This window comes from Apodemus sylvaticus, chromosome 10, assembly GCF_947179515.1.
Source record: "Apodemus sylvaticus chromosome 10, mApoSyl1.1, whole genome shotgun sequence".
Taxonomy (NCBI): Eukaryota; Metazoa; Chordata; class Mammalia; order Rodentia; family Muridae; genus Apodemus; species Apodemus sylvaticus.
Window position 1 is genome coordinate 58389961 of NC_067481.1, and position 20072 is coordinate 58410032.

General features: G+C 41.9%; 1 protein-coding gene across 1 annotated transcript in view; it reads left to right on the plus strand.

Moving 5' to 3' along the window:
* Dnah9 (dynein axonemal heavy chain 9) overlaps positions 1-20072 on the plus strand; it is a 347292-nt gene that overhangs the window by 63978 nt on the left and 263242 nt on the right. The window contains exons 15-19 of the mRNA XM_052195119.1: positions 1594-1729; positions 5167-5363; positions 5459-5883; positions 18435-18657; positions 19675-19841. Of these exons, the coding sequence (XP_052051079.1) occupies positions 1594-1729; positions 5167-5363; positions 5459-5883; positions 18435-18657; positions 19675-19841 (1148 nt within the window). The remainder of the gene's footprint in view (positions 1-1593; positions 1730-5166; positions 5364-5458; positions 5884-18434; positions 18658-19674; positions 19842-20072) is intronic.

Here is a 20072-nt window from a genome sequence, read left to right on the forward strand (position 1 = left end):
CATTCATTGTTGCTTGGTTTTCATCCCCACATTGTGTCCCGAAAGAAGCAAGCTGTAATTGTGTCTTTGTTTCTCTGGATGGATTGCCTCTTCTCAAGTTGCTTTTAATAGATGCTTCATCTTTTCTCAGTTTTCAGTTTGGCTATGATGTGTCTAAGTGGATTCTCACTGCAATCACCCCACTTGGAGTTTGCAAGCTCTTTGGATCTTCTTTTCACCAGATTTGAGAGGATGTTTTAGTTTCATTGGTTTTTTGCTTTGTTGTTGTTTTTTTTTTTTTAGAGATGAGGATCTCCCTGTTTAACCCAGACTAGTTTTGAAGTCATGTTCTTCCTGACTCAACCTACTGAGATTTAGAATTAAAGGTGTGTGCAAGGCATGCTTGGCTTACTTGTTGGTTGGTTGTTTAACAACTACAATGGTCTCATCTAATAATTCCCAAATCCACTGTTTTCTATTTCTGACTTTTTCTTTAGTGAAACAGAAGTTTGTCATATAAAATAAGCCTTCCAGTTACTTAGCGTAAAACATACATCCTAGCACCTGCAAGCTACTGCTCATCATCACGTAGTATAATTTCCATAATGATGGGTTTAAAGTCATTAAGAAAACCTTAAATCTACTTAGGATGTAAAGGCATTGGTAATGCATCTTAAAATTTTTAGAAGTATGACACTTAAAAGCAGGATAGTGAAATCACTAAGCTCCAGTGGGATCTGTAACCTGGTAGTGTTTCCTCAAGGGGTAAGTATGAATCACTTTAGAAAGTCACCTCTCTGGATAACCTAATACCTTCTGTGAAAGCATCAGCTCCCTGGAAAGGTGTAAAGTTTTAATAATTATGAAAAAGCAGAAGGCTGTCTGTTCTAAGAATCACTGAGTACATAGGCTTCCTCTCCTTGATCCCCAAACCTTGTTAGCATGGTGATACTTAGGGTACCCTAGGTCAAGAAGAAAGGAGAAGAGGGGAATGGAGAGGTGAAAGAGGGAGAAGAGGGGCCAAGATGGAGTGAGGGAGAGAGGGAGAGAGGTAGGGAAGAAGGGAGGGAGGGAGGGAGAGAGACAGAGAGAGAGAGAGAGAGAGAGAGAGAGAGAGAGAGAGAGAGAGAGAGAGGAGATTTCTTGTATGGTATGATTTGTTTTCTAAATCACTCAGTATAATGAAAGGCCTTTAATTAATATCAGATGCCAAACACAGAGCATAGCCCATTTCAAAGGATTTTCCAGGAAATACTTTTTCTTCTCCGAATCCTAGTCATCCTTCTGCCTACTCTATCTCCTCCTCTGATGTGCCTCCCTCAGTAGTATGAGCAGGAAGAGCTGGCAAAGCACTCAATGTGCTGCATTCTTCAGCATCCTCCCTGAGAAGACAGGCAGACCCTGTTCTTCAGGGACAGATGTGACCCCACATCTTCCTCATGGAAGTCATGCTCTTGTCAATCAATGACTACCCCTCTTCGACAAAACAAACAGTAAGAACATTTAACAGCAGAGCCTTTGCAGAGAGCTTTTGTTATGCATTCTTAGTGGTGATTTTGTCAGTTCTCCTGTATTGTTAAACATGGCTTACGGCCTGTCTTCTTTCTTCTGTAGGAAAACCTGCTTCTGTTTGCAGCAGACCCAGCATCCAGCAGCTGGAAGTCTTATGTGAACCACATCGATTCCATGTTGTTGGATGGATTTTTTCTTGCCATTGAGTGTTCTCTCAAATATCTACTGGAAAATACTGGTACCTATCAATTGATGGCTATAGGCTATGATGGAGCAGATAGCAGCAGCAATCTGTGCTATATTAGAATAAAATATAGTTGAGATTGACCAAAGTGCTGGTGTATTTTATGAGTGATAGAGAGCAAAGGGGTGATAGTGATAGAGAGCAAAGGATGGTTCAAAGAGAAAAGATGCCTGACTCTAAACATCACATGACACAGCAGGCTGCAAGATCATGAGGCCCATGTCAAAAGCAAAATGAGAACTCCACCAAAATAAAGGTCCAGGAGAGGAGAGGCTGGAGCCAGAGTAGAGGGAGGCGGTTACTAAGGAGGCTTCCCTCCACACTTGAGTCATGGGCAGATAGAGGGAATGCTCTGTGCCTTCAAACGCTGCATTTTCTATCTCTGGCCTTTGAGGAACGCAGAAGGTTTGAAGTTGCTAGGTAAAGTGGGAGAAACAGAATTATGTGTAAAAAGGAGACAAGAAGCAAGGGAAAAGAGAGCTCTCAGAAGGAGAAGAAATGTTAAGAAGGTAATGAGCGGTCTCTGAAGCTATTAGATATAGGTAAGGGATTTGAATTAGGATGGACAAACTATGGTAAGGTACCCAAAATAAAAACTCTTATAGCAGCTTACCTTGCCTAGTAAATTGTGAGACAGAAAGGGCAGAAAAGTTCAAGACTAAAAGTTAAATTAGACCTTCACATTCTGGTAAATTCTGGGCTATCTAGCAAGGCTCATATTGAAGAATGAGTCAAACTGTACCAACAAAGAAATATTTTGAAGGCAGAGGATCAAAGTGAGATGGGCATTTAATGTCAAGTCCACCCAAGTATAGAAATTGACTGCAGAGATACCATTAGCAGGTCAATATGAATCCCATACCCAGCTTGTGAAAGAGGCTGCCCAAGTTGAAGATGCAGACAGAAACAGTGCTGAGCTCAATATGTCTGCAATAAACCACCCTATGGCATTGTTAGCTGGAAACATCACCTATAGGGATCAGGGATGCTCCAAATGAAGGAAGTATGACAATATACTCTGGGATGTTAGTTTCTAGAGCCTGGGGTATGAAACACAGATGTTGAAACCCAAGAAGTAGCTCTTAGCTACCAACATGGCAGCTCTCTTCTTACTGAATTAGACAGACTTCTCTGATGTTGAAAGTTTGGGCAACTTCTCACTCAATTCTCGACTAGACCTAGGATAAAGGCAGTCATTTTACAGGCAGTGTCCACAGACAGCACCTCAGGTTAGTGACTCCACCCTTGACTAGGGGCTATCTGACTTTGATATGGAATAGCCTGGTGTGCCACTTTCCCTCTAGTGGAAGATGATATTGTAAACAGAAGGCTGAAGAGAACCTGGCAGTGTCTCTCCAAGATCACCAGCATCATGTTCCCTCCATGGAGACCAAAAAACAGAAGAATACCTTTTCTTCAAAATATAGTCCTTCCAAATTTTTTGAGTGGTAAATATTTTGTAGCAGCACAGGGACTTTATAGCCACCTGAGCTGAAACATTATAGGTAACATTTAAGCCCAGGTGTGGAGGTACATATCTATAATCTTAGCAATTAGGCTGAATCAGGAGAAATGTCTGTCTGGGGCCACCAGGGGCTACATAGCAAGATTTGACCAGATTTGACAAGGTTACACGCTACCTACCACACCAAGGAAGACCCACACCACTTGCCTCCTAAGGGACTAGCTTGTTCCTCCAGTGAGGAAGCCAGGATATTTTCCTCCTGCAAAAGCAATGTCTGCATTTTCTCTGATGTAAAGACTTAATTCTCAGACCAGCACATGTGACAAAAAGTCCCGTAGCCCTCCAATAGTTGCTCAAATCTTGTAAATGCTGTAAACCACATGCAGATTTATCTACTAACATACTATTTTTGCAGTGATGTACAACACACTGTAACTGCACACTGAGCATCCCCCGACCAAAGATCTGGAATCCTAAGTGCTCTGAGATACTAACCAAGCTCTAAACATTTTAAATTTCAGACCATTTGAGATATTAGGATACTCTACAGGCAGTCTGTGCTTCCTGATTCTCTTCTTGCTCCAAGCATTTCAGACAAGTGATGTCTAACCTATTCAAGATGAATTCCACAGAATTTTATTGCTGTTTGTAATGTTTTTTTTCATTTCAGCTCTTCCCCAGAGATTAAACCTGCAAGGCTGTTGGTAAAGTTGTCTCCCTTAGGATAAAATATGCTTGTTGAAACTCTCCTGAGTCCCACAATACATACTCATTATTTGATGCCTGTGGTTTTGAAAATAAGATCTTAGTCTTAAATGGGGTCTTTGAGGACCCTGTAGATTTTAGTTAACATGAATAGCCAACCTATGGTAACCAAATTTCCATCCAAAATGTGGCTTAAGAGATAAAGAAGCCCAACGACCTCAAGTGATAGCCCATGAGAGTTGCCGCTTCTGTGGCAGGTTGCCCTGATTCTGTAGTGCTGCTATCCTCCGAGGCCTTGGCCTCATTCTACATTCAAGAGAGTCATATCACATTCAATCTTTAGTCTATAGAAAGGGGAGAAGAATGTATAGCAAAGGCTCACCTAACCCTCTGGGGTCCCTTCCCACTTTACCCTAGTGGGAATCACATCATATTTATAATGCCATGTAAAGTTGAGGAATTCGGTTACATACCCAGTTTTAGCTCTTTTTCTAGGCAATAAGAAGGCAGTGGCTCAGTCAGGAGACTCCTTTGCCCACACTGCCCAACAGACAACCCTTTCCCACTTATTTCTATTGTCAAAAGTTGTATGATACTCAGTGGTTACTAATAAAACCTTAAGTATTTGTCTTATACATAGAACTCTGTGCCCCGTGTTATATTTTGACGTAACTCTTGCAAGGCAACTTAGTCTAGCAAGTAATCAGGAATCAGTGAATTATTTATACTGTTTTTAAAATTTTTATCACCACAAGACTTCAGAATTAAAGTAAGCCCCATGTTTATCGAAAAGGAACAGAAAAATTAGGATTGTAGTTTTTTTGTTGTTCATTCCTGTATGAATGTGTATGGGCAAAACCCCCACTCATAAAATGGACACTGGTGGGGTTGTGTGATTGGCAACTCGGTCTCTTCTTCAGGAAAAGCAGCATTACCCCAAGACAGGGTGTTCAGAATGTAGAAGGGAATTTTCTGCTCTAGGGCTTGGGTTGGTCGGTCACTGGAATGTGCTCTTCAAGGACAAGACAAGAAAAGTAAATGTTCTGTAACACCCAGGGGAGCCCCACACAAGAACAGGACCATTCAGAATGTCAGCAGTTCCCTGTGGTGAAACACTACAGGGCTGCCCCTCCCCATCTATAATACAAAATTTACATTTGTATTTTTCTGCACTGTAAAGAAATGTTTGATTCCATGTTTAAGGAAATTGTGCCTTGCCTACTTATCCTGCTCACCATCATTCTGTCACTTTTTTTTCCAGAATGCAAGCCTGGACTCACTCCAATATTTGAAGCACAGCTCAGCCTTGTCACCCCAGAATTAGTTTTCCATCCCTCCCTGGACTCTGGGGTGAAGGGAGGCTTATATGACATTGTCCAGACTCTCGTCACCAGCATTTTTGCTGTGCCATCCCTGGTGCCCCGGCTTTCCCCACAGAGTGGCTCTCCTCACTATCAGGTATGGGAACTAAAACCATCTGCCCTCCTCCACATCTGACTGATCCCCCTAAGCATCAGTGTAACCTCCCTGCCGTTGTTGTCTCACTCTCCCAGGGTGACCTAGAGGACATGGCTGACTTAACCAGCCTGCGTAGCGTGCTCATGGAGAGGGTGCAGAGTATGATGGGCCTCTGCTGTGGCTATCGGAATACCCTCAGCCACTATTCTTACCTGTATGTGGAAGATAGGAAGGAGGTCCTTGGTCAGTTTCTGCTCTATGGGCATGTTCTCACACCTGAAGAGATAGAAGCCCATGCCGAAGATGGCATCCCAGAGAATCCACCCCTCCTCCATCACTTCAAAGACCAGATAGACTCCTATGAAAAGCTCTACGAAGAGGTAATCAGCCTGGAACCCACCAAGGTGTTTGATGGCTGGATGCAAGTGGATGTGAGACCCTTCAAGGCATCTCTGCTGAACATAATAAAGAAGTGGAGCCTCATGTTCAAGCAACATCTTGTTGACTTTGTCACTAACAGGTAACACCATAGTCCTGGCTACATACTAGCATCCCAGGCTACAGGGATGCTGTGCTTGGAAATCTCTTTGTATCTTCCCCTCCCACCCATACCTCCCCGCCATTCATTGATTAAATTAAAACAGCTAGTTGGCATCTCTAGTCTTCCAAATAGCATGATAATTTCAGCCCTGTCGCTTCCTTTGTTCACCAGATAATGGTCTGTGTAGTTTTCCACATGGTGCTCAGTGGGTAAGAGGCACCCAGTAATTGGTAAATAACATTAGAGACCATACTCACAGGTCTAATTCCCTTTACAACTCTAATGATGGAATCTAAGCCTTGGAGGCAGAGGGGGATGAAGTTCATTTTAGATTTTATTTCCTATCACTTCACCCTTGCTCTAGATGCTCTAGCTGTGCAATGTGGAAATCATTAGAGCTACAGGCTCCTGGGTGCCTCTCTGTGCCATGCTAATCGTATCACACATAGAATCTGAATGACCATCTCTCCATAGACCCAGACTACCTCGCTCTTTATTCTCTAATCTGGAGCACTGTTCTCTACATGGAAGATCTACCTGCGTGACAGTCCTCTGCTCACTCCATCTTAGTCATTGTCCCTAGAATCTCACTATCTGTCTCCATTCTAAACCTTGAGAAATGTCCAATTGCAGAGATGGTACAGCCCCTCAGTCTAATGATCTTCCTTGGTGGGCCTGATGATTTTGCAAGGAAACCAGCCTGGCCCCACCCCTGCATTCTGAGCTAACCCTGCACAGTGCTGACACTACTCTAATCAATGCTCTAGAACACTGAGGAGAGAGCAAGACTGAGGCATCACCTCCCACAAAAAATCCAAGAGACTGCCAGGGTGATGTTCCAGCACTGTACAAAGACTCTGCACAAAATATTATGGGGATGATTTTCACAGGGTCAAGAGGGATCCTTAGGAAGCAACAACCAGTTTCAGTACATTCAGGAAAGCTTTTGCTAACCAAGGAGCTGGAGGCAAGAGAAAGAATAGTTGGTGGGTGGTTTGGTGCAGACAGATGCTTGTAAAACAAGCAACACAAAGGGAAGGCTTTATGGTCCTCCATTGGTAGGCCTGGTAACCCCATAAACAGTGGGCACATTTTTGATGTATACTATTTTTTTTAATTAGGGTGAGAACAGCATATTACAAACTGTGTTTGATGTTGTTTCCAAGCAAGAAGACACCCACCGTGTTAAACCAATCCATTCAGGGAACATTTATGTTGGGCAAGGAAAGGGTAGATAGTGGATAAGAGCCCCTATTGTGGTTTCTGGGGGAAAGAAAGGGTGAGTTATCTTATGGGCTCTGGAGCCCATGACCATCCCAGGGATGATAGGGACAGAAGAATATGTCCAGAATATAGGAGCCTGGTATAAGAGGAAGACTCTGAGGTTGGTTTGTGTATGTAAGGTGAACTTGTCAGTCAAGAAGGCTCTCTTAAGGTGGGTTCTTCCTGTACAAAGTAGTGCTCTCAAGGACTGTAAGATTATGTATGTGACAGAATAAAAAACACTGGTTGTTAAGCATGGTGACTGAGCTAACATGAACAGACACCAGGTACATTGGGGGAGCCTTAAGTTAGTTTAGCACAATAAACCCACAGCAGAACAGTTAGGAGATCTGAGCTCTTGCCTTTAACCCTACTTCCTTATTTCTGAAAATAGACAATACAAGGTGGTTTCAACTTAAACCCCAAGTCAGTGATTCTGTCTACTTTGCAAGCCTTAATGAGAGTATTTTATTGTGTTGTTGAAAACCAGATAAAATTAGAAATAATAAGAAAAGAATAAAAGCCATCTATTACTGAGCATCTGCTGTATCCTAGGAAAGAGGTGATTTTTGCCTTTTTAAAGTGGCCTGGGTGGACCACATATTGCCTTATATGGTATACATATCACTTGCTGTCCAAAGTCAAAGTCAAACCCTCTATTATCACCTAAACTCTCAACATACTTAGCTGGGACGACTCTAATCTGACTCAGTTGTGGAAAGGTCCACTTTACTCTTCCTTGTGCCTTTCAATAGACTTAGGTCTTAAGCAAACAAAACAAAACAAAAGCCCCCTGTTTCCCTGCCTTCTTTCCACCCCTAACTGAAACCTGGTTGTCCCATTATAAAACTGATGCCACGACAGCCTTCCAAGATGGAGGCTAACTATCTTTCTGAGCACTGGGCCTAGGACAGAAGCACTTCCTGCTGTTACCTGATGCTGACAAGCCACTTCCCCTCCATTTCCTAATCACTAATGCCACCAAAGTGACTATCATACAATACCAATTGTCACTCATCCTTACTGAGCCACCTACTAAGCTCTAACTTATTCACCCTCAGCATCAGGATCGTCCTTTCCCATCACCCTAGTGACCTCGCATACCCTTCGAGTCTCCAAACACCTGATGTGTTCTGTTGACTCTTACATGCCCCATCACTCTGCCACACAGCTACACCTGTTTGTATACTTTGTTCCCAGCATGGGAGAGAAAGATGGGGAAGTAATTGTTCTCTATTCAAAAGCTCAGGGGTAAGCATTCCATTTTCTGACCACACCTGGTATGTTTCTGCCTCACTTATTTGGCAGCCTCACTGTGCAGAATTCTTCAGACCAATCAGAATTTCCAACCCATTGATTCCACCAGATTCTCAGTATCTGTCAGTTCACCATAGCTTCCCACTACCACCCTGAAAAATCCTGAGTCTATTTAAATCTACACATCTGCACCTGGGCCATTTATTCTAGCTGAAGCCAAAATGAACTGTTCTTCTGACCAGTCCCATATTCAGAAACATAAAGTACCAGCCTCATCTTACCTATATGTTCTTCATACTTTCATTTCTCCCAGATGCCCTTATTTTCATTCTCCACAAACTCTGGAGGTTTTGCCAATATTAGCAATGATGCTGTAAGAAGTGTTACATGCATATCAATATATGTATGGGCAGGCATTCCTTTAGGAATCTACATATGACAGAGTCACTGGGTCAAGCGCAGCTCAGCTATGGTAAACCTACTCTGAGGTACAGAATAGTCTTATGGGAGATTCTCTGTGTCCCATGATCCTCAGCACTTCTTGGTCTGTTTCATTCTGGACTCTTCTATGGGAGTGTCATTGTATTTCATGGAGCTGAGCACTTTGCATCACTTTTATCAGGAATAGGTAGCTCATCTTTTTATGACTTTGACAACTGTTTTCTTTCTGTGCAATTTGTATCCTATATTTGCATTTGTTGCTAGGTGCTTACGTATTTGAACTGAAGAGATGGCCCAATTGTTAAGATCACTTGCTACTCTTGTAGAGGACCAGGGTTTGGTTTCCAGAATGCACATAGTGACTTGGCTCACAATTACCTAACTCCAGTTCCAGAAAATCTGATACCTTTTTCTGGTCTCTACTGGGTAATGCATGTGTGGTACATGCTTGTGTGTGTATAAATATGGCACCTATGACTCATAACAAAATTCATAACATAAGTACAACATCATATACTCATGAATTAAAAATAAAATCTTTTAAAAAGTTAGTTATATATTCTATGTGTGATATTTTGCTAATTTATATAGAACATGAATATACAACTACCCAATATAGTCTCCAGTCTTGTGGCCTATCTATTTCCTCTATTTAGAGGCAGCCATCTCTATTTATATGATCTACGGTGTAGAACCAAACTACCTCACATAAAAACTGTATTTGAAAAACTGCATTTGAACTGAACATTACAGTCTTGGTCATTGTATGCTAAACAATATACCAACCATGTACACATGGTTGATGTTGTATGAGGTAATCATAAATAACCTAAAGAGGAATAATTTTAAGTACAGGGTAAGATTTGCACAGGGAAGAGGTAAATACCACCCTGTTTTACAGAATGAATTTGGATATCTAGGTATTTTATTGTAGTGTTCAGTTTCTACTACCCTGCCTTAAGCTCTGGGTGGACCATGCTACCAGCCCTGCCCAGGTTCCCTCAGATCTGCAGATAACACACACACACACACACACACACACACACACACACACACACACACATACACACACACACATACACACACACACACACACACACACACACACACACACACACACACATTAACTTACTTTTTAATATGCTTTAACCCAATGACTGGGCTCTTCTAAGCCTGCCCTTCTCTTTACTTCCAGCTCAAAACCTTTAACTCTGCCCTCAGCTTTAGTTACTCAGGTACTTTTATTCCTAGCTCAGAACCCTAAATCTTCCCTCAGCTTAGTTGTGTTTCTAATTTCCCACCTGCTACATGAGGCCCATTTAAGGAAGCTGCCCATGGGCACTCCACCCATGATCTCACAAGGTTGAAGCACATGTGTGTGTGTTTCATCTGCAGATCCAAGGGAACCTAGGCAGGGCTGGTAGCATGTTCCAGGAGCTTAAGTCAGGGTAGTAGGAATTACAACCAAATTCCTAGACATCCAAATCCTTTCTGTAAAACAGGGTGGTATTTACCTCTTCCCTGTGCAGATCTTACCCTGAACTTCAAATCATTACTCCCTGGGTTATTTATGATTATATCATACAAGGCCTCTTTCTCCCTCTGAAGCATAGCAAATCTTTCTCTCCTCCCTTGTGCCTGCTAGCTTGCCTGGGGAGGTGGGGGTAACTGGAAGTCCTGCCTATTTTGCTTAGCTCATTGGCTACCAGCATCTTTATTGATCAATCAAGAACAAACTGGGAAACAGGACCTTCAGGGTTCATAGTCATATTCCTGATCAGAGCATCAGAACTAGCCCCTACATCTGTTATTCACAAGTGATCTTGAAACCAACAATCTACCATGTAGACAAAAGGATGGTTATGTTTAGTGAACAATTACTAGATTCAGCATTGTCGAAAACATCTATCTTTTGCATTGAGTTCTTTTTCTCTTGTCTGGTTGAATAAATTCTCTTCCTGCCTGGAGATCCCAAGAGTCCTCTCTTAAGTTCTAAAAGTTTTAGAATATTCTCCCATATGAAATAGTTCACTGTTTCAAGAATATAACAAAACCTTAATTACTGTAGCTTTGTAATAAATCTTGATATCTAATGGGACAGATCTCTACCCATTTACTTTCATTAAAAATGTCTTAAAAGTTCTTAGCCATTCTTTATATATATCATTTTGTAAAAGAAAGGGGGCCATTGCAAATTCATATTAAATCTGTACTGACCATAGGTGAGTTTGGGAAGTATTATCTGTACAGCATAGACGTCCCTGTGTAAGGATGTGATTTTTCCCCACTCTTGTTTGCCAAGAAAATTGTATAACCCTTAAGTTAATTCACAGGTGGTTTTGTTAAGATTATTCTTCAGTACATTTTGGTTCCTAGTTCAAAGTCATAATCTAGGTGAAAATGTAATTCTTTTAATACATTAATTGTTTTTTCAAGACAGTCAGCTACATTAACTTAATAATCCTAATAAATGACTTGTTGACTCTTTGGGATTTGCCCAAAGAGGTATACAGTCACACCTACAGGTTTTATAATTTTTATTTCTTTCTCTTCAGTCCTTGTGTTTTTATGTCAATTTCTTATTTTATCATAATGGCCATTGTCTACTGTTTGAAACAAGTTTGTTGACAGGTACACATGTCTTGACCATGACCTTGAAAAGAATGTTACCAGTAGTTATATTTGTTATGAAAATGTACCGGTGTATGTGTGATACACAGGAGCTGCATATGTTTGTGTGGGTTTTTGTGTCTGAGTGTGCATAAATATGACAAGTATGTATATAAGGGATATTCAGTGTGGTGTGTGTGAAAGTGTATGTGTGAGTTTGGTGTGTATATGAGTGTGTGTGTGCGTGTGTGTATGTGTGTGTGTGTGTGTGTGTGTGTGTGTGAATCCTCCTGATTGATCAAGACGTCCTGACATATTCTTAACTTGTTAAGAATATTTAGTATAAGTGCAAGTATAATCTTCAAGTGCTTTTTCCAAGTATGTTGCATTCTGTGGAAAAAACATAGACATGCCTTCTTCCCCAATATTAAGTCAGGGTCATGACATATGTCAATGAATGAATTCCTTCATTCTACCCAGGCATCAGTATGCCTAGTTACAGGATGCTATGTACACTCAGCAAGGAGTTCCATGGCATCCAAATTTTAAATTTTTTTTAATATATACAAGCATGATTTAAATAATATGCACAGGGATACATAAGTATACCAGGATAATTCTGTTTAATCCCTCAAAATATTCATTCTAGAACATTGTTTGATTTCTAATATCAAGCCAACCTAGCATTGTTGGGGTAAACACATCAGAAAGTGTCAGTTCTAGTCCAATCATGGGTTGAACTTGCCTGCCAGGCCTTCCTTGGGTGCTGTAACTCCTGTTATGTGACAATTTTAGCCTCTTATCTGCCTTTTCATACTCTGTCTGATTTTGGATCTGAGGTTTTGCCAGCTTTGTGAAACAACTTAGGATTAAATTCTCCTTGCTCATTCCCTGGGAATGTTGGAATCCTCTGGTCCTTGGGAGTTTGATTTAAATCTTTTATAAAGGCATTGGGGCTTGTAATTTTCTCTGCATGAACATTTTTAACTACAGTTTCTTTAATGGTCATAAAGATATGAAGATTTTCCTCATCATTATGAAGTCATACTCTATAAATGTATCCATCACTCATTAGTCATCATATTACCGTCATGAAGTGTATAGCTTCATCTTATCTCATCTAGTCCAGCCCTTTTCATTTCTATTGATTTCTGATTGCTCTCTTTGGCTCTTCTCCTGATTAGTCTTACAAAGAACTACCTCATACATTCCTTTATTCCATCGTTATAGCTTGACATTTATTTCAACAATCTATTATTTCATGTAAATATTGCTTCCTTTGGGTTTATTTTCCATTTCTTTGCTGACTTAAGATAAATGCTTCATTTATTTTAAGTCCCTGGCCTTTTTTGAATGCTTTTAGATTAAATTTTGAATCATAAATTACCTTCTCTGTGGAGGTTTACCTACATGCCTGCCTTTCCTATGCAATAATTTCATAATGATCTACTTCTAAACAGTTAACATTCATCTTAATGGTGTTTGTTCCAAGCACCCTGTGCTTTACTTCTAAGTTGCACTGTGATGTATATGATGATAAGCATCGGGAACATACTGATGTCGATCATAGGTGCTATAGCCAGTTTTTTGTTGCATGCACAGGGGAAGAGTCCTGTGATGGGCATGATGCTCTATGCCCCTGCTATTCGCTCAAGCTTCTTAACTATTTTAGTGAAATCTTCTGTCTGTTAGCTGCCTTTATTTATTCTGCCTAATCTTATCTATTAATTGCTGAGCTCACTCTGCTCATATCTTCCATTTTGAGGTTATCTAGACTATCTGTACTCTCCATGGAATTCCCATTGTATGATTTTTACAGCACTTGGTTTGTATCATCTTGTAAACTAAACCTTTAAGTGAACATCAGAGCCTTCTTCACCCTGGCTCTGTCTTTGTAGTTAAAGTCTGCAATGCCGGACATAACTAAGGCAGCTTGCCTCTGATTGCTTCTTGCTTGGAGTATCTCATTATCCTTTGGCTTTCAACCTCGCCGCCATGCAGTTATATTAGGAGAAAGTTTTATGATTGGCATAACTGAGTGTTTAAAGTGCTTTTAGCGTGTTCACCTTTCATGGTGGTTTTTGTTCACTTCACTCACTGGGCTGTGTTTTAGTTTAATTCTAGTATTTTATTGGGTAGGATTTGCTTTATTTTTACAATCCTTTCTCCTTTGCTTTTGAGTTGAACATTTTATTTTTCATTTCTATATTCAGTTTTCCTCTCTGCTAGCTTACCTGTTATACTATTGTGCAGTTCTGAAGACTGTTTTAAGCAGCACTGCTAAATGGGCAAATGCATTGGCATTGTCACTGTTCTCAAAACCAGTGCAAAAGGTGGGAAACGGATCTTGGGACTACAGTATTTACTTAGCATATGCAAGTCCCCAGGATCTATGTCCCAGCCTTTTACACACACACACACACACACACACACACACACAACACACACACACATACACACACACACACACACACACACACACACACACACACACACACACACTATAAGAATGTCATTCTATTATTTATCCACCAGAATATATCCATGTTAGAATACCTGGGAGTGGAGCTTCCTCTAGGTGTTGTAGGGCTGGCTGCAGAGTTTGTGCCCAAGGTAAACCAGCCCTGACCAGAAGGTACCTGTGCGACTGGTCAGGTGGGGTTCCTGCATCCCTGGGTCCTGCTGGTCCCAGTTACTCCCTGTGGTGTTGGGACAGATGTTGAGGCCTCCTCACCTCCAATCCTATAATCCTGGGCATGTTACAGCACCCGGGAGCAGAGGTTCCTTCATGATCTTGTCTACTGACTTTCAGGAATTCAGAAAACCCTGTAGCCAGGCTAGCCTCAAATCTTACTTTTTTTGCTCATTTTCTCTGATCTTCCTACTCGAGCGCGCATCGTGCTTAGAGAAGAAGTTGACATTCTGCCATAGCTTTGAACATTGTCCGTGCTTTCTTTGCTCTGCCACAGCTGAAATGAACAGCTCTTGCAGCTACCTTAGATCAGTTTGACTCCTTCAGTTTAATTCACAGTTCAGTTATTGAGGAAGTGTGTGTGTGTGTGTGTGTGTGTGTGTGTGTGTGTGTGTGTGTATCTCATCTGCAGCGCAATCTGACCTAAACTCATTCTGCAACCCAGACTAGCCTGACCTCATTATACAGCCTACATGAGCCTGAACTCACTCTGCAGCCCAGGCTGACCTTAAATCAGCAGGATCCTCCCATCTCAGACTCTCAAACACTGAAATTACAGGCTTGAAGTGTCACACCTGGCTTCACAGCTAACTGATTTGAAGTATTTCCTTAAATGTCTTAGGTTTTCCACCCAAAAGGTATTTATTTATATCATTCTGTGGACTGCAAAGAAATAAAAGCCCACGATTCTTAGATTTGTTCTCCCTCCTAGCTTCACTATGCCATGTCACTAAGATCATTTTTGTCAGAATCACCAGAAATCCTCAGATTGTAGGTCCTAGGGACATTCCTACTTTTTTCTCTCTTCTGCTTATCAGCATTGAATCTCCCCCTCTCGAGAGCGAGCACACACACACACACACACACACATACACACACACACACACACACACACACCCCTCTAAGACCCTCATGTGGCCTTCATGTTTGCTTTCTTAATCCGTCTTCTATTGCTATGAAGAAACACCATGACCACAGCAACTCTTATAAAGAAAGCATTTAATAAGGGGCTGCCTGACAGTTCAGAGATTAGTCCATGTCATCATGGTGGGGAGCACAGTAGCATACAGGCAGACATGGTGCTGGGAAGGTATAGGTAAGAGATCTATATCTGGATTGGCAAACAGCAGGAAGACCAAGTGACCCACTGGGCCTGGCTTGAGCACCCGAGACCTCAAAGCCCACCTCCAGTAACATACTTACTCCAACAAAGCCACACCTAATAGTGCCACTCACTATGTGTCTATGAGGCCATTTTCATTTAAACTTCCACAGTTGCTTTTTCTGGTTTCTCTATCACCTCACTAGCTCTGTCTTCCTGATCTCCTATGCTAGGTTCAGCACATCTCTGAGGTCTCTAAGCATTGGAATTCCTGCATCCTCTATCTTAGATTTTCTTCTCTTGCTACCACCACTATTTGGGGGTATTTCCAATGCTTTAAAAATGTCTATAGAATTGGTGACATAGCTCAGTGTAGAACACTTGCCTGGCATGTGAGTCCCTGGGTTTCATTCTTTCACCAACTTAATTGATTGACTGACGTAAAATATCTATGTGCCAGACACAGTATCACATGCCTGTTATCTCCACATTAGGGAAACTGAGGCAGGAAAATCATAAACTCTAAGTCTACAAAGGCTACATGTTGAAACCTTGTGTTCAAACAACACAAAGAGACTAAGTGCTGCCAACCACTGGGTTTACAATTTAAGCCTCATCTCTCAGAAACTGCAAGGGTATATGTAACTGCCTGCAGGAGTTACTTTACTCATTGCTGTGTCTTAGGACTCAACAAGAAGGTACCTAAGGTGGTGATTCTCAACCTTCCTAAGGCTGCCACCCTCTAATACAGGTCCTCATGTTGTGATGACCCCACAACCATGAAATTAATTTTATTTCCACTTCATAACTTTTAATTTTGCTACTGTTATGAATTATAATGCAAATATTTGATATTTCCAATGGTCTCAGGTGACCCCCTCTGAGTCATTCTACTCCCAAAGAGATCATGACCCACAATTTGAGAAATGCTGACTTATGGGCTTTCTTTTGGTTTACGTTTTGAGGAGGGGTTCAGAGTATCATTGTGGAGAAGCTGTGGTGGTTGTGAGGCAACCAGGAAGTAGAGCAGGTCAGGTGAATGCTGACGTTCAGCTAGCCCTCACCATTATATTCAGTCCAGGACCCCAGTGTGCAATGGTGCTGCCTACTTTTAAGGTGTGTCTTCATGATTCAGTAATGCAATCCGGAAACTTTCTCATGGACATGCCCTGAGGCTTATCTGTCTAGTGACACTAGATCATACCAAACTGGCAGTTGATACTAACCATCACAATCTGGCTGATGCCTACCTTAGGTGTCTGCAGTTGACTAAACGTTCAAGGCCTTTTACTTTCTCATTTCCCATAATATAACTCAGCCTTATCTAGTTTTCCTTCCCATTTGTAAATGGTGTTAGCATTTGACTCGCTGCTAGAAGTGTCTCAGATTTTTTCTTATTCCCTTAAATGCCTAGTCCAACCCACTGACTGGTCTTGTACTCTATGTACAGAATTATCCCAAATCTGATCACTTCTTTTATGTACCACCCAGGTCAAGAGAAGCACTGTCTCTCAGATGGCAACCTCCCCTGGATACTCCCCTTCACTTCCTTTCTCGTCTCCCTACCACCAAGGCCACCATTGCTAGCAGCAGACCTCTAGTCAAAATCTATTGTCTAGCTGCAGAGCTGTCTACAGGCATGGATGAAACCATGCATTGTCTTCAGAATTCTTCCATTTAGAATAGGATCTGAGCTCACTAAGGTCTGCAAGAGCCCTGTTAGGCACACATTCACTCTTCCATGATTCTTTTTCTTCTTACGCCTCTGTCACCTTGACTTTGCCTTTCTCAATCACATACAATTTAACCAACCTCCAAAGCCTTTGCACTTCCTTCCTGTCACTGGGGTTCCCACCTCCCTGCCTTTCTCTGTCTCACTCCATTACTCATTCATTTCTCTTCTCAATATGCTCCTCATAGAAAGGCCTTTGCTGACACTCCCCCCCCCCCCATCTCATCAAGTCTTGGCTTGAGTCTTCATCCTTTCATCCTAATTTTCTTCAGTTCCATTAATCTATGTGTGAAGCTGTGCAGTGCATGTTATTAGTTTGCTTCCTACTTCCTTGACTTGCTTTTATGCAAGCTTCAGAAATGCAGGGACTTTGTTCATCTTCTCTGTCATTCTACGCTCAACCCTTGGGAACTTGGTAGGGCTCCTAATAGATGCTCGCTGAACACTTGCTGAGTTGCAGAATGTTCCTTACTTAACTCTCATAACAGCTAGTGAGACAGGATGAATCTTCTAATGTTCTAGGTAAGGAAACTAAGGGCCAGAGAGGTTAAGTGTCTTGGCCATGGTGTCATGTCTAATAACTGTCTCTGTCTCTGTCTCTGTCTCTGTCTCTCTCTCTCTCTCTCTCTCTCTCTCTCTCTCTGCCTCTCTCTCTCTCTGCCTCTGTGTGTGTGTGTATGTGTGTGAGAGAGAGAGGTAGAGAGAGAGAGAGAGGCAGAGACAGAGACAGAGACAGAGAGACAGAGAGAGACAGAGAGACAGAGAGAGACAGAGAAGAGATCCTTTCTCCAAGAACATATTTTTTTTATTTGTATTTGGTTTACTTTTGAGACATGTTCTCTCTGTGTAGACCTGCCTGTTTTGGATCCCTCTATGTAGACCAGACTGGCCTTAAACTCGCAGAGACCATCTGCCTCAGAGTCTCAACTGCTAGCATTAAAGGTATGCACAACTATGCCCAGCCCTTATGTTTGCCTTTTAAAAATGATTTAAAATTATTTCAGACTTAACATAAGTTACAGGAACAGCATGAAGAGTTTCTGTTTATGCTTACTTTCCCAAATGAAACCATCTTGTCTAGACACAGTGCATGATCAAACACCACAAGTTACCAATGACGAAGAAGCAGTAACTAATCCATAGAGTTATCATGACAACATAAGTTACCCCATTTACATACTTTTTTTCTGGTCTAAGACCTTACCTAGGAGCACACAGTTCATTCATACATCACATATCCTGAGGGACTAGGGCTTCCCTCATCACTCCTAACAGGTACACCGGTGAAGAAAGACACATTAATCACAGGGATAGCCCCTTCAAGTGCCAGGCCCATGGTGGGCTTTCTCTGACAATATTTCCTGTTAGAGATGTCAGTAGCCTTCTTCTAGAGGGGCGCAAGGAGATCAGTCCTGTGCTTTTTGTTCTTCCAGCCTGGCTGACCTTGACTCATTCATAACGAACACTAAGAGTGGTTTGCTTAACAGCATGGAGAAAGGAGATTTCCAAGGATTGGTTGAGGTCATGGGATACCTTGTCACCCTTAAAGAACGGCAGAGCAGCACCGATGACATGTTTGAGCCCCTGAAGCAAACAATTGAACTTCTGAAGTCCTATGAGCAAGAACTGCCAGAAACTGTGTTCAAGCAACTGGAGGTCAGTACGTTTGACCTCTCATCCTTTATAAGACAGAAGGAGAGTTTTAGGATCTTAGAGGCCAGGTAGGTGGGGTCATAGTAAATGAGGAATGGCTCTGTGATGACTCCAGACACAAGGGCTTAGGACCATAAAGTATAATGCATAGATAATGTCTAGCATTTTAGGGAAATCATTAATTACTGAAAATTATAGTGGCAGAACTCATGGTGATACCAGTTTTACCACAGATTTAAAGATGAAACTCTTCTTGTTTTGAAACTGGAATTTTATAGTTAGCCCAGACGAGGGTTTATTTCAACTCTCACATCACACTGCATCACTGAGGGAAGCCAGGGTAGGAACTCAAGGCAGAAACCTGAAGCAGAAGCTGAAACAGATACCATGGAAGAGAGCTTCTTATTGGTTGGTCCCTGGCTATCCAGCCTGCTTTTCTTGTACCATACAGTATCATTTTCACAACCCACAGAGGGCTATCCCATAGCAATAATTAATCAAGAAATACTGTCAATCTGTTGCGGGCATTTCTCAGTTGAGATTCCCTCTTCACATTTGATGCTGGCTTGTACCAAGTTGACAAAAAACATCTACCTAGGATATCATCCCTGCTTTGCCCCATTCTCTGTCAAAAGGTTGAGCCAAGCATTTGGTCTGGGGAAAACAATCAGATCTTAAAGATGTTAAGACGGTCTGAGTGAAAAAAAATAAATAAACCAACAACTCAAGAAAATAACCAAACACCCTTAAGGACTATAGAAAAGGGCAAGGGTTACTAGGTCAGAGGTTGAAGTGGATAGGTATAGTGCTGAATCCAGAGCAGATGAGTGTGGAGAAAGAAGACAACTGGAGAGGTAAGTGGGGGAAGAGTGGGGTGACAACGCAGAGTTAAACATGGGACCAATATATCCCAGTGAGCCCTACAGCAGGGGTGAAAGCAAGAGGGTGATGGTGTGGAGCCTCAGGTTGTAGGGGAGGGGAAAGCAGAATGGGTGTGAGCATTCCAGGTGTTTTTCACAGGAACTTCCTGAGAAGTGGAAGAACATGAAGAAGATGGCCATCACTGTGAGACAGCAGGTGGCCCCTCTACAGGCAAATGAAGTGGCCCTCCTCTGCCAACGCTGCTCAACCTTTGATGAGGACCAACGGCAATTCCAGGAGAGGTTTCGAAAAGAAGCCCCTTTCAGGTATGGGCCAGGGTCATGAGCTTCCTCTGGAGCATCTGCTTTGGCTCTTGCAGCAGAGAAAGACTCCTTAATAGTCGCCCCTTCTCTGTGTAGGTGCAGTACTGAAGTGGGTGGAGTCTTAGTCCTACTTTTGTGTAGGACTGGACAACTACCTTCCCAGTAGATTCAGAAGCTTTAAAAGCTTCTTATGCCCCCCTGGTTAATGAGGGAATTGTAGAGGTTCATCAGGAA